At 41.1% G+C, this 14,167-nt stretch overlaps 1 protein-coding gene across 2 annotated transcripts in view; it reads right to left on the bottom strand.

Annotated features, from left to right (window-relative positions):
• Window positions 1–13,729, bottom strand: part of TPH2 (tryptophan hydroxylase 2) — a 103,796-nt gene extending 90,067 nt beyond the window's left edge. Inside the window, exons 1-5 of one of the 2 annotated variants that reach the window (XM_047066612.1) lie at window positions 13,624–13,729; window positions 10,907–11,076; window positions 8,188–8,371; window positions 7,977–8,077; window positions 2,962–3,029 (exon numbers count right to left, since the gene is read on the bottom strand). In XM_047066612.1, coding sequence (XP_046922568.1) covers window positions 2,962–3,029; window positions 7,977–8,077; window positions 8,188–8,371; window positions 10,907–11,076; window positions 13,624–13,729 — 629 coding nt within the window. The remainder of the gene's footprint in view (window positions 1–2,961; window positions 3,030–7,976; window positions 8,078–8,187; window positions 8,372–10,906; window positions 11,077–13,623) is intronic. The other variant, XM_047066613.1, reaches the window with a different exon arrangement.
• Between the last annotated feature and the right edge of the window lie 438 nt (window positions 13,730–14,167).

Genomic DNA, 14,167 nt, shown 5'->3' with positions numbered 1-14,167 from the left:
GCTTTTTGCAGGAAAAAAAAATGTCCACCATTTCCAACCACCAATTTTTACGTTTGTTTTCCATAGACATGGCAACTCAATTTTACTCTTCAGCTAAGGGAAGGTGGCAAATGTAAACTCTTGTTAGTGCTTTGAGAACCTCACCCTCCATCATTTTCACTACATGTTCTTTGCCTCTTCTCTCCATCTCAATATATTTTCCTTAAAACACAAACACTCCCCATTATCAATGCTCTTTGAAAGTGTTTGACTCATATATACCAATTCTATTAGTGTCACCACAATATCAGCTTGCTTTGTCCAGTTTCTGGAATCTACCAAGAAGAAATTAGTAACATTTGAGATAGATCCTTGATCACTATGCTAATAAAACCCTTTATATATACATATACATATATATACACACACACATATATACATATATGTACATACATATATTTTCACATATATAATACATATATCATCTATGCATAAAATACATATTTATCCATCTGTTTTGTCTTTTTTTTTTTTAAACGTTTATTTATTTTTGGGACAGAGAGAGACAGAGCATGAACGGGGGAGGGGCAGAGAGAGAGGGAGACACAGAATCGGAAACAGGCTCCAGGCTCTGAGCCATCAGCCCAGAGCCTGACACGGGGCTCGAACTCACGGACCGCGAGATCGTGACCTGGCTGAAGTCGGACGCTTAACCGACTGCGCCACCCAGGCGCCCCTGTTTTGTCTTTTAAAAAAGGCTCTGCCAAGCACTGAGCTTTTATCATGTCCTGGGGAGTTCATGCCCTAATGACCTGTCCCACCCCCCCACCCCCCCCCCCTTCTGAGGATCCATGTATGACATGGTTCCCCTGGGGACAATCTGTGAAACAAGAGGAGCAAATCTTAAGTCTCACAATCACTCGTCAGACCCTCATGTGAAAAAGTAAGCTCAGCCCATCAGAGTCCCCTCTTAGCAATTTGACTGGGAAACAATGGGAGATGGGGCTAGTGAGTGATGGTGCTGAGGGTAAAAATGGGGCAGGAGGTCGGGCTTGGGCCAGGACAAGCCTTATGTATGCTGACATTGTGAGGGGGTAGAAAGTCACATGAAGCTAAAGGCGGTCAAGAAACTGCTTGAGAGGTGGGGCGGGGGGACCTGGGTGTCTCAGTTGGTTAAGTGTCTTGACTTTTGATTTGGGTTCAGGTCAGGATCTCTCTCAGGGTTCATGAGATAGAACCACACCAGGATCTATACTGACAGTGTGAAGCCTGCTTAGGATTCTCTCTCCCCTTCTATCTCTGTCCCTCCCTTACTCTCTCTCTCTCTCTTCCTCTCTCTCTCAAAAATAAAATAAATTAAAAAAAATTTTTTAAAAGCTGTTTGGAACAAAGGAAATAAAAATGAAGTAGACAAGGGCATTTGGGTGGCTCAGTCAGTTAAGCCTCTGACTCTTGATTCCAGCTCAGGTCGTGATCCTAGGGTGGTGGGATTAAGTCCCACATCAGGCTCCGCACTGAGTGAGGAGGCTGCTTGGGATTCTCTCTCTTTCCCTCTCCCACTCACTCTCTCTCTCAAAATAAATAAATAAACATTTTAAAAAATGGAGGAGACACATGTGGAAAAGCATGTGCCAAGTGGTTCTGGTTTTTAGGATCATAAACATGGTGGAGAAAGCACAAAAGGTGTCTGAGTCTTGGGAGGAGGAAGGGAAGAGCACTAAAGCAACAAAGGAAGTTATACATGAGCCAACAACTGATCCAATCATGGGTGTGATGTGGGGTCCTTTGTTTGACTTTGCTTTAAGCCCCTGTGTGTTATATTCCTTAACGAAAAAAAAAAAAAAAAGAGGAAAAGGATAAAGCAAACACTGATACTCTCTAAAACACACAAAATGTCTGAAATTCTCACCAAGGAAAATTTGCCCCACAGGACAGTCAAGCTTCTCAACTACTCACAAGTAAAATAAGAAAGAATCTCTCCTATCGGGTATGGATTTACATTTTGTTCTGAAGACAAGTTTCATGTAGCTGATCACACACCAGACAAAGGAAAGGCAGCAGTGTGATGGTCTACGAGCTTTATTAATGTGAGCAGAATATCCTAACATCCACTCCATTTTCCTACACACGGCCTGCAGTCAACACATGACATCATTACTGGTCTCAAACATCCTGTCACTGCTACTTAGCACCATGCATTATGCATGGTCCTAACCCCAATCCTGAGGTTCTCCAACTTTATCCCCACCCTGATCTGGGATTAGGTAAGAAAGTCTTCCATAAGCCCTCCAATTTATAGCGAATTTCCCTTTCCATGTAAAGCAAACACATGTATTTTTTATTAACGCCGCTTACATGAACCCTTGTACCAATCCTGCTGAATCTTCTACTTTCACTGGGGAAACTGAACATTGAAGGAGATTACTGACAAGTCAAATCAAAAGTAAAATTAAAACACATTTTCCGGGTGTGCCCGGGTGGCTCAGTCGGTTAAGTGTCCAAGTTCAACTCAGGTCATGATCTCACGGCTCGTAGGTTCAAGCCCCTCGTGGGGCTCTGTGCTGACAGCTCAGAGCCTGGAGCCTGCTTCCAGTTCTGTGTCTCCCTCTCTGTCTGCCCCCTCCCATTCACACTCTGTCTCTGTCTCTCAAAAATACACATTAAAAAAAATTTTTAAACACATTTTCTAGACCCTACAGAGTATATAAAAACGGCACCTTGTCTTGGTAGAGCAGCAAAGACAATGGTGAAAATGTAGCACTTGGCCTGTGACCTGCAGGACTCATTATTTTACAATTATACCTGCATGTCAAACATCAGTGTTGGCATTGAAACCCTACAAAGTTGGTGAGTATTTAAAATGGCTCGTGCCTGCCTTCTGCAAAAGGTAAAGTGAAGACAAGACAGGTCTATTTAGCACAATGTGTGTTTTCCCTAATTCGCCAGCAACAAGTCACAGAAAAGAGTTACACAGGTACTTACTATTTATAACCCATGGCCACATCCACAAAATACTTTCTTCTCTGTCGATAGACATTGTCCTTAAATCCCTTAAACAGAAAAGAGATTAAGTTATTTAACAAAGTACCAAAAAGTAGCTGCAGAAGGCCTAAAAGAAAATCACTGGGGTGTTTCTTGAGTGTTCAATTCAAATGTAAATCCGATCCTTGGATGACCATCTTGATGACACAGGCAGAAGCGAATTGTGCTTACAGTAAAACCTCATTAAATTTAGGTTGTACTAATTTGGGATGCGCGGGATTTCAGGCTAAAGTGAATGACACCCTTTGGTGTTCAAGTATCATTTACATGTAATTGATGTTAATCACAAGTCAATCTTACCCTGTTCATTAAAACAGGTCCCTCTAACATGGTGACTCAGTAAGTTAACCTAAATGTAATTTTGTGTAAATAACCAATAAATGCACATTTATTAAAAATCCTGTCATTCAGAATAATCACGGAATCCCCAAATTAGCATGAATTAAAGAGGTTTTGCTGTTTTTTTAGGAGGATAGCCACACAATGCAAAATCGATCATAAGGGATTCATGCACAGCATAGCAAGTTAGTTCCATTCCACGGTGACTTCCCGTGATGCTCTTTAGTCGTTAGCAACTGCGAGACTCTTATTCATCATCATGCACCTGGGAAATTAAACATCCTGTCTGCCACTGTTCTGTCAGGCGGACTACTACTGAGAGGAACCTCCTGGTTTACTCAAGAATCTCTCCTCTTGTCAACAGACTTTCCATTCTCCTTTCCTTCAGGTACTTTCAATCAATTCTTTCTGGGGTTGTTTCTTCAAACCGCTGGAAACCCAGAAGGAGTTGTTTCAATTTAACTTCTTACGTCTGCAACCCCTGCAACCTTAAAAGGTAGCCAGGAAGCAGTGACCACTCTGAGAATGGAGGCCAGGCAAGACGGGCCGCTGGGATCCCTGGCTCTGAGGGGAGAGCTGGGACAGGCCCACAAAGGCCTAGACTACCCCTGCTGTGGCTAGCATGTTTCTGCAAAGGTGGGCTGGTCAGAGGAACCTCAAACTCAGAGAAAATCATTCTGTTCTCTTGTATGGTTGGAGGAGAACTGGCCTTCAGGACTGTCTGCTGGGCTGAGGTAAAGAACTTCCACTGCCAACAGCCTTTCTCTCAGAAGAGCACTCCTAATAGCGGGAGACAGAGAGAGTATCTGAGATCACCCAAACACGCTGCAGAAATGAAGTACCCGCACCAGAGAAGCTGGTGCTATCTTTCTTCTGCTATGAATTGGGAATTTTCAAACCAGTATTCACAGGCAGGCTTATGAAAACTTATAATGTGCACACGCAAAATGACATGACCGTAGCTACCACATTCACAAATGCGCCTGTGACCTGAAAATGGCTCTCCTGCTTTCAACAAGAAAGTATAAGTTTCAACTCCCTAGTGATACCAAGCAGCCCAGGATGCTAAAACTGACGAGTTCCAAGCACCTTTATTACTCAAGAGGAAAGAAGACCTGACAAAGGGAAAAGAGTCATGTGAAAAGCACAGCACCTGTTCCCCAGCTCCTGCCAAACCAGACACCATCCTGCAAGCATCGTTGTCTGCTGGGCTTCCCAAAGATTCTTGACTGCCTCTCCTTGGCAAACACCTGCACCTTTTCCCAGGCATGCAAGAGAGTGATTTACTCATCGTGCCTCATTAGCCTCGGATGGCAGTGGTTACGCAAACACCAGTGGTGATCCAGAGCTTCTAGGCTGGAGCTGTGGACTAGCAAAATAAAAGAGACCCCAGCTACACCAGTGATTACAGGGACAAAGAGTTCCTTGGCCATCTATTCTGGACTGAAGGCAGGGATAAGTTACCAGATATAACAGAGGGCACCCTTGTAATATTTGGAGCATACTCATACCAGGAAATTATTCCTCATTTACCTGAAATTCAAATTTAACTGGGCATCCTGTATATTTATTTGTTAAAGCTGGCAACCCTAGTCCCCAGTGAATATCTGTCGCATACCCATCCTTCCTCTCTCCATTTAAATCAAGGAGAACTAAAGACCCAGCCAGTACCCTAAAGAGCTCAGCCAAGTGTGCGTTGGCACTCAAGCAGCTATCCCAAATCGTTCAACGCTGGTGAAATATTAGAATCCCCTGGGGAGCTTTAAATAATACTCCAGGGCGCCCGGTGGCTCTGTCAGTTAAGCATCTGACTCTTGATTTCACCTCAGGTTATGATCTCATCGTTGGTGAGATCAAACCCCACCTTGGGCTCCATGCTCAGCCGGGAGCCTGCTTGGGATTCTTTGTCTCCCTCTCTCCTTCTGTCCCTCCCCTGCTCATGCACACATTCTCTGTCTCTCTGTCTCTCTGTCTCTCTGTCTCTCAAAATAAATAAACATTTAAAAGAAAAATAAATAATAATACTCCAAACCTAGATGCATTCCCAGAGGTTCTGATTTCAGCACTCTGAGGTGAGACTGGCCTCAGTAGTGTTTTTAATTCTCCACAGATTATTTGAATGGAAAGCTAAGGCTGACAATTGTTGAGCTAGAACATTCGTTCTCAAAACACTAGAGCTCATCAGGATCTCCTGCAAATCTTCTCAAATGCAGATTCTAGGGTCCATCTTGAAAGTTCTGATTCAGGGGGCTGAGCTCCAAGGAATTGCATTTTTAATAAGCACTTTATGGGTGGGCCATGAATCACACTTTGAGAGACCTTCCCAGTCCAGATCCTTGCTACTGAAAGTGTAGCAGACCCCCAGTGAAAGCCTCAGCTGGGACCTCACCAGACACGTAGAATCCCAGAACTCCCATCTGCACTTTGAAAAGACCCTCCAGGTGATTGTCCATTAAAGTTTGAGAGACACTGACCTAGATAGATATTTAACCCTTTCTAGGTAGCCTCAGCAACCTGACTCTCCCATCCCAGCTCCTTCCGAGCCAACCAAGAGCAAGAGTGCCATCCTAAAACGATAATCCCTGTCTTGAAACTGAGATTATTCCCAGGCACCCAAAGTCCTTAGACAACGTTCTCCGTGCTCATCAAATAATAACCTACGAGAAACACCAATTTACCAATACCAGATTTTGCATAACAAACATTTGGCGTGCTTATAAAAGGAATACATGTGATTAAAAAAAAATGACGAGTGAGATAGTAGATTGCTAAGTACTTGCAATTATTTCAACTGGCTGCACAGAAAATAAGAGAAGGTATCATAAAGTAGGTGTAATTAGGAATAACAGAACAGAATTAAACACAGAAAAATTCACACTGAGTATCGGAATAAATTTTTTTTTTTCAAAGCAAGGTCAGTGGTTCCTGTGGTTGCTCCACTAACAAAGCTGACCCCCTTTCTCCAGGTCGAGTAATTTAAAAACTAGACTAAGGGGAACATTTGGAAATACGAGGTTAGCAAAAATTCATTTACTATCCAGGCACTGATCTGAATGACACAGCATTTCCATCCCTGGGATTAAGCATTTACTCTTGCCAAAATGCTTTCCAGTTGTTTTATTAAGTAGGCTTTTCAAACGCCCCTTGGAGGTCAATAAGAATTTTATTTCCACTTTTTACATAAAGAATTTGAGGTGCAAAAATAGAGGGACTCGCCCAAGGTCATCTTGCAAGTTAACAGCTGGTATCCGGAAAGTCCCATTACTGCTAAACTCTTAAATCAGGCGTCTGTGCTAATTCTGACTCTTCTGGAAGTGGGAAAGGGGAAGATAACAAATGGATGATTATTAAAGGCACTTTTGAGTGTTTTTCTAACATTTGGGAGCGTCACTCATGAGTTACTGTGAATTATTCTGAAATTTTAGACTGGCAAATGTTAACACACCACATCTTTGGATAAATTCAGCTTCTTGAAAACAATGCAATTGAATTAGGTCTGTTTGACCATTACTTGAATGGTATATTATGAATTGGTTTGAATTGGTATATTGCGTGAAATGACTAATTCGATTGAAAATTTCCTTGTTTATTGAAGTTGTCATAGTTTCCTCTAAAGCAGTGGTTCTCAAACTTAGATGTGGGCTTGTTATAACAAACCCCCAGGTAATGTTGATGGGGCCGATCCTGGGACCACACTTGGTAAACCACTGCATAGAGTATAGTCACACTGTCACATTTCTAGATTTCTTCCATTTAAAATAAAGGAATAACTGTACACCATTACCCTCAGACTGCAAAGCCCTTCCATAAACATGACTGATCTGCTTGGGTTTCACTCTTTTATCTGCCCATTTTTCGACAAGGGGCACCAGGAAAAAAGTGCTTGTAACAAATGAGTACATTGCTTACTTCTCCCAGACTATTAACTATACTTCATTCTGACCATAAAGAAGTTCCAGGTCTCTTGTGTTAAATAAAAACTGATGTAAAGGGGGAGGTAGGAAATAATGGGAAATGCTTACCTACGCATCATATTTCTTTACAGGTGGCCATTTTTATTGGAATAGACGAGAGATAGCGGTAGATTCAGAGTAGATGTGGGAAGAGATGTGTTTTCCATCACAACCTCATTCTAAAACCCTCTGCCCTTCCATTGAGACTGAAGCCCACCACATTACTCTGCTCCTAACTACCTCCAGTCAAGGAAAATAGCGAGGAGAATTTTATTCTCTCACTGAGCCCCCATAATGCCTAGTCCTCCCTCATTTCTCAAAGGGGTGATCAATTTCAGTTCATCGTTTTTCCAAGGGTCACCATCTGCAAGTATATCTCAGGCTGTCTAATACTACAGAAATATTCTCCAAGGTTTTGAATCTCCTCCTCTCTCCAATCCTTTTAAGAACAAATGTTATGTGGAAATGCCATCCTTCTAATCTGCTTCCAGCCACCGCATATGTACAGGGAAGCTTTATCATTTGAAAGTCTGCTCTGCATGATGGGGAATACATAATAAATTGCTCTACAATAAAGCGTCACAGCACACAACATGGCACACTAGCTGGCACACGCGTGGAGCTGGAAGAGCCTGCATGGAATGGATCTTACTGGACACTTACTGGGTGATCGGCGTCAAGCTCAGAACCATACATGAGAACTCTGTGAGAGCATTTGTCTAACTCAGAGATCTTCCGGGGGAACCAGGGCACATCCTCTAGCTCTGTTGGAAACACAGTGCGAGTTCAAAAATATTAGCTCACAGATTGTATTTTCCTCTTTGCAACATTTCTCAGATTGCTAAATCACCCGACAAGGAGAAGCTGGCCTTGCCTTCCTCCTCTGTCCAAATGTTCTCCGGCGGATTCAGCGTTACAATTGTACTTTGAAATTTCAGCAACTGGATGAGCTCGTTAAATTCCGTTTTGCCACACTCACAGTCCACGAAGATTTCAACCTCTGAACTTCTTCTCCGGGATTTCCTGGACTCGATATGAACCATGTTGACATGTTTCTCCTGTGGAAATGTAAGCAACATCTCTAAATTACCTTCAGGGCACAATAAAAGGGACGCCACAGGCTGTTCTTATTCAACTCTTAAGAACAGGTGCTAAGTGCCCACAGAGGAGGAAAAGACCATCTCCTTGCTCTTTGGTTGACTAAAACATGGCAATGTTTCCAACCACTACCTCTGTTAATGGAAATAAACACTGTATATAGTTTTTCCCGTCTTATTTTTTAAAAAAAGAGGGCATAAAAGAGCATACACAGGGCCCTATAAAATGTATTATAATTATGAATATCATTATTTTCTTGAACAGCGCACATCCTGCTGGGGGTTGTACATGGCTATTTGGAGGGGGGAAATTAGTTTATATCATCATATGATCCCCAAATTTATATTTTTATTTTCATATGTTTCAAAAAAAATCACCATAACTAATCTCGAATCCCTGATTTTATAACAGTATAAGTTTTCCTCACAAGTTAAAGTTTAAAACACAATAATCTTTGAAAAAATAAGTACATGGTACAAATGGCAGGCAAATGAGGCAGACATTGGGCAGGTGGTATGAAAACGACTGATAGTTGGGAGACACAAGCCAAAGTGCAACCCACATTGTAGAAAAAGAAAAGGAAGAAAAGCAGCCAAGAAAGTATCTCTACAGGCAAAAACAAAAACAAAAACAAAACAACAACCAAAAAACACACCTAAATGGGACCATTTATCAACTATTCTGTTTCAGCAACCTCCAGACTAGGTTCATGCAAGGATACATCATTGCAAACCTCACCCTGTGACAGATTTCAGGGGTAAAGTTCTCCTTACAATAAGGTGTTCAAGGGAGGGCAGCAATTTAGTACTTTATTTATCAGGTTGAAATTTGCCCAGCGATGCAGTCCACCCTTCCCCTGAGTTAACTGAAGACTAAGTTCTCCTCTCCGCCCTACCCTGCCCTTACATAAGCCAAAACCTCCCCATCACACCAGATGGTATATTGCAATTATCAATTCACATTTCCTCATACAATCCTGGATGGTCTCAGAATTTTCAGCACGGGAGCAGGATAGGTGGTTTCCAGTACAGAGTAAGATCGAATCAAACAGATCCTCCCCTGTATAAAGAAAGTAGTCCTGTGACCAGGAAACTAGATACTCTATTTCTGTTTTTATTAACCTTTACAATAACACCACATTTTCTAAATCGGCTGATAATAAAGGTAAGACTAATATTAAGGTCAAGAGTCTTCACACACATGCTGTGTCACTTTGGGCTCTTAATGTCCATTGGTTGAAGCAGAGTAGGTATTTTTAGACAAGGGAACTGGGGTTTGGATGGGTTAAATGGTTTAGCTCTGACCCCATGACTAGCTGATGGCCCAGTGAAAACTCTGGGCTGCTAACTCCTTCTCCAGGGAGTCTGGCCTGCCTTTGGGCACTGAATGGCGACGGCCCTGGATGATACAATTATGTGCGAAATATTTCCCCAGATTTCCATTACCACTGTTAATGGTGCCTGATCCTTTCTTCCAGGTCAAGAGAGAACAAGGAAATATTTGCCAAATGAGGCTGCTAATTCCCCCTCTATGGTCATCAAAGAGACCTTACAATAAAGGCGTCCTATCTGTACACTTCGACAAAGCCCTTTCACTCATATTAGTGTATCACAACAACCTTGTTTGGTAGGAATGATTACCGCTACTTTACAAATGAAGAACTTGAAGCTAGGAAGCAGCTAGTGATTAGCCAAACCAGGAGAACACAAGTCGGAATTCTCTGACTGCAATTCCAATCACCTTTCCACTGCACCGACAGGCCCTTAGGCACCATACAGAGCTGGGCTCCCTATCTTGCAGCCCAAATCAGCAGCCAGTGCCCCCAAACCAGATGCATTTGTAAGGGACAATGCTTGCTGAAGAGTAAGGTAGCCATCAGGTTTCCAGAGGGCAACAGTGTTTCTGGGCTTTTCTAACCTCCCCCTCAACCAGGCTCTTTCTTGGGGGTTCAAGCCACCAAATTGGACCTGGAAAAAAAGCTACTACATTTCTATAAAATAGAGCTAGCCCTAGCTTATATATGGGGAGATTGACTCGTCTTTCCAAAAGATGTTAAATTCATGAAACAATGAGGCATAGGAAACTACCAAATGCCTCTCCTTATGTATCTCATTTTAGGCAATAAATGTGCTCATAGAACATGCACACAACTCAAATGTTAACAAATCAAATAAGGCTGCAGGCTCTTGATATTTAAAGATAGCCTGTTGGCTCCTCTTGCATTTGCTTTCTCAGGTGTGAGACTCCCATTTTTAATTACTGACTTTCTTATCTGACTATAGTCTGAGGAATTTCTAAGAGGCTAACTCAGAATTAATAAAACATAGCTGACGCAAATCTGCTCATTTCATTGTTTGACAGACACACTTCCCTTGTAAAGCTTCATGAAATTTGGTTTCTTTGAAATGGATTCAGTGATGTTTCACAGCAGAGGACAGGTGTGTAATGGGGCACATGATCACTTTTAAAGTTATGTAATGATGTTTTACATTTACCTGAAAGAGTTTCAATGCTTTTACCAATCCTCCAACTTCATTTTTCAACGAGAAGACAACAGCCGTCTTGCCACTTTCGGGACCAGTTTCACTTTTGCTGTTCCCCTTGCTGCTTTTTTTATCATCATTTTTGCCAGAGTTAGCTTTATTTAACTTCAAGAAGGTAGAAATACACACACATACACATACACATACACATACACATACACACACACAAATATTGATTAGGATTCCAGAGTTCCCCTAACTAGAGTTTTTGTCAGATATTCCATTCATATGCCAGAAACTTCAGCAATCCTATACACTCAAAGAGAAGCTACCACAGAACTCATAACTTTTGATCATAAATACTGATCCAATGTATTCTGGGACACTATTTTCCAAGTGTTCTAAGATACCCCTCAGTGGTTGAAATCTGATCCAGGGGGGTCAGATTTGGTTCACTTTATTTAATAGTAACAAAAATCTGACCATCATAATTTCTCATATATAAATAATTCCTGCTTTTCTTTCTAGGTTTATTTTACAGCATGAAATTTGGTCTGTTAGCCTACTTGCATAATATGGAAACTATAGTAATTAGTAAATAAAACAAAAATTAAGACCAAACATTTTTCACAACAATAATTTTAGTTTCAATTAAATCTTCAAAATAAACTACCCATTTCATTCTGAAATATGTCAGGACATGCACTGAAATTGATAACCTTACTCTCTGCAATTAGATCCACATTGTCAGTGTGAATCTATATCTGCACAAGTTCAACACAGAGGAGCATATTCAATTAAGGCCATCTGTGTTAGCGATAATATCTGAAAAGTGGCTGTTACAATCCAGCCACAAATAAAAGAAAAAAGGGAAAGGGAGGAAGGAAGGAAAAAAGAAAGAGACAAAGAGAGAAAGGAGGGAAGGAAGGAAGGAAGGAAGGAAGGAAGGAAGGAAGGAAAGAAGGAAGGAAGAAAGGAAAACTAGCTAATCATTAGAAGCAAAGGGTAAAATCTGAGAAACTGAACATGATTAACACTTCATTAGCCATTCAAGATATTGTAATACAGGACTAAGTGATGACTATTAGCCTTATTGGTTAAAGACAAAAAATGGCAGATTTCAGAACTTGGATGGATCACATTGTCAGAAATACAGAATAAAAAAGCTGGGAACTTTCACGTAAAAGACAAAGTGAAGTTAGGTTGTACTTTTTTGTGTTCTTTATACGCAAACGAAGACTTGAGCAAACAGAGATGTTTCTCCCTAGCAAGTAGTAAGTTGGTACAATCAGACCAGTCTCAGGAAACTGAGTTTCTCACGTAACTGAGAAAAGTACATTTGATATGTACCCAGTGAACAGGGACTTGCCACTCTCTTCCTCTGATTTCCCTACCAGCTTTATTTTTACATGTTTCACATTTTCACATTGCCTCACTCACCAGATTTTTATATCATGGAAATGAATATTTTATTATATGACTTGAAAGAGAAAAAGTTCATGCAGACATTGGCATTTGACAGTATGTTTAGTCATTAAAGGCTCAAATGCCACAGCACTCTCACACAACATCTGCCTTATCCTCACCACATAACACACAGATCTTATCTATTTAAGTAGAATTTTTTATACAAAAGGGTCATACATTAACCATAACTCTGAGTTCTTTGTTTTCCTTCTAGCAGTTCATTATGACTTCAAAATTCCTCAGTGTAATATCTCATCCAAATATTCATGATGTTTAGATGTTAAAAAAATCTATTTACATGTTTGGTCTCCTTTCTGCAAATTGATTTAAATAGTTCTATAAAACTTACCCCGATTACTTTTCAACACTTTTACCACTAATAATGCACTGTACAATACAACCTTCTGGCACATGTTTGAAGCTACAACGTTAGAACAGAACTTTCTATGACACAGACTGAATTGTAATTGGTTTGATGAACTCTGAGGTTATAATAATGAAATAGTATTTAATATTTCAAATCACTAGGAATCTGAATAGATTTTTCTGTTCATTGTCTTTTTTATTAAATCGCATGACTATTACCTCAAATCAGGATCTAAAATCCCACAAAATGTTTCCTTTTTTATTCTGTTAGTATTTCAATACAAAAACTATCTTAAATACTGAAGCAAGTGGTATATTGCTTTCATTACTCCATCAATTAAAATGGGGGGGGGAATTGGGTAATGAGGAAAGCAGGAAAACTTTTGAAAGGAACCAGACTTTCTTTTATTCCAATAATCAGCACCTATAGGCAAGAATAGAAAACATTACTTCTGTGTTTAAAAAAAAAACAAGCTTTGTAGATGGTTAGAGGTATAGGAGACACAATAATCTTGCGGGAATCACAGAAATCTATTTAATTTCTTCTCTCTGTTCCTACTCATAATAAATGGCCTTTCAAAATTCTACACACTCTGTTTAGTTGTAGATATAAGACATTGGTTCCTACAATCTCTTGTTCCTGATGTTCAGGAACTTCTTTACTTTCTACTTATAAACTTTGAGGAAAGGAAGTTGAGAACATAGCGATCAATATACCCACTTTATGGAGAGAGAAGAAAGACTGAAGGCAGACAGCAGGGAAGCATGGTATACAGATGATAGAGGAACAAGTTGAGGCGTGTGTGCTTGGTCTATATCAGGTGTCCCTGTGGCAAGGATAAAACGATGGCTACCCTAGAAAACACTCCTCTAGAGTGCCAGCTACTCAGTACTCACTGTTAAGCTGCCAAGTATCTGATGCTCTTCAGGCACTGCTGAATCCAGAGAAAACCCTCTCCTTGCCCAGTATTTACTGGAAAACATCATCATTGCCGGCTGCATGGATCCCGATGTAATTTTCTTTCTCTGCAGCAGGGGGGACTAGAGGGGCAGTTAGCAGCGCTGGAGGAGACAGAGCGGAAGGGGAGTAAGATAGACGGCTGCTCCAGGCTCTGTCCACAACACTGGTGCTGACGAAGGAGCAATGAGAATCGTCCCCTCCCCAGGCTCCTTTATATGAGTGACTGGGGACTGATGGAAGGCTGATTAGAAAGAAACTCATTTCTGGCTGCCGATGGCCACGATCAGATTACAGACCTGAAGGCTGGGGTTATCTGTGCTCCTGTCGCGGTTTGTTTCATAGGTCGAACAGTCGTTTGGGTGTGGGTGGTGGAGAACAATACATAATGGGGATGTTATTTGTAAAAGAAAACATCTGTTCCCTGAGGTTAGCTCTCATCTCTCAAACCTGCTACTGGCAAGCTAACCTCAGACTTTAGG

Source organism: Lynx rufus, unplaced genomic scaffold (genome assembly GCF_022079265.1).
Source record: "Lynx rufus isolate CCGP_SWC_20201006 ecotype Redwood Valley unplaced genomic scaffold, mLynRuf1.p SCAF_7, whole genome shotgun sequence".
NCBI lineage: Eukaryota > Metazoa > Chordata > Mammalia > Carnivora > Felidae > Lynx > Lynx rufus.
This window is presented reverse-complemented; position numbering and strand designations above follow the sequence as displayed.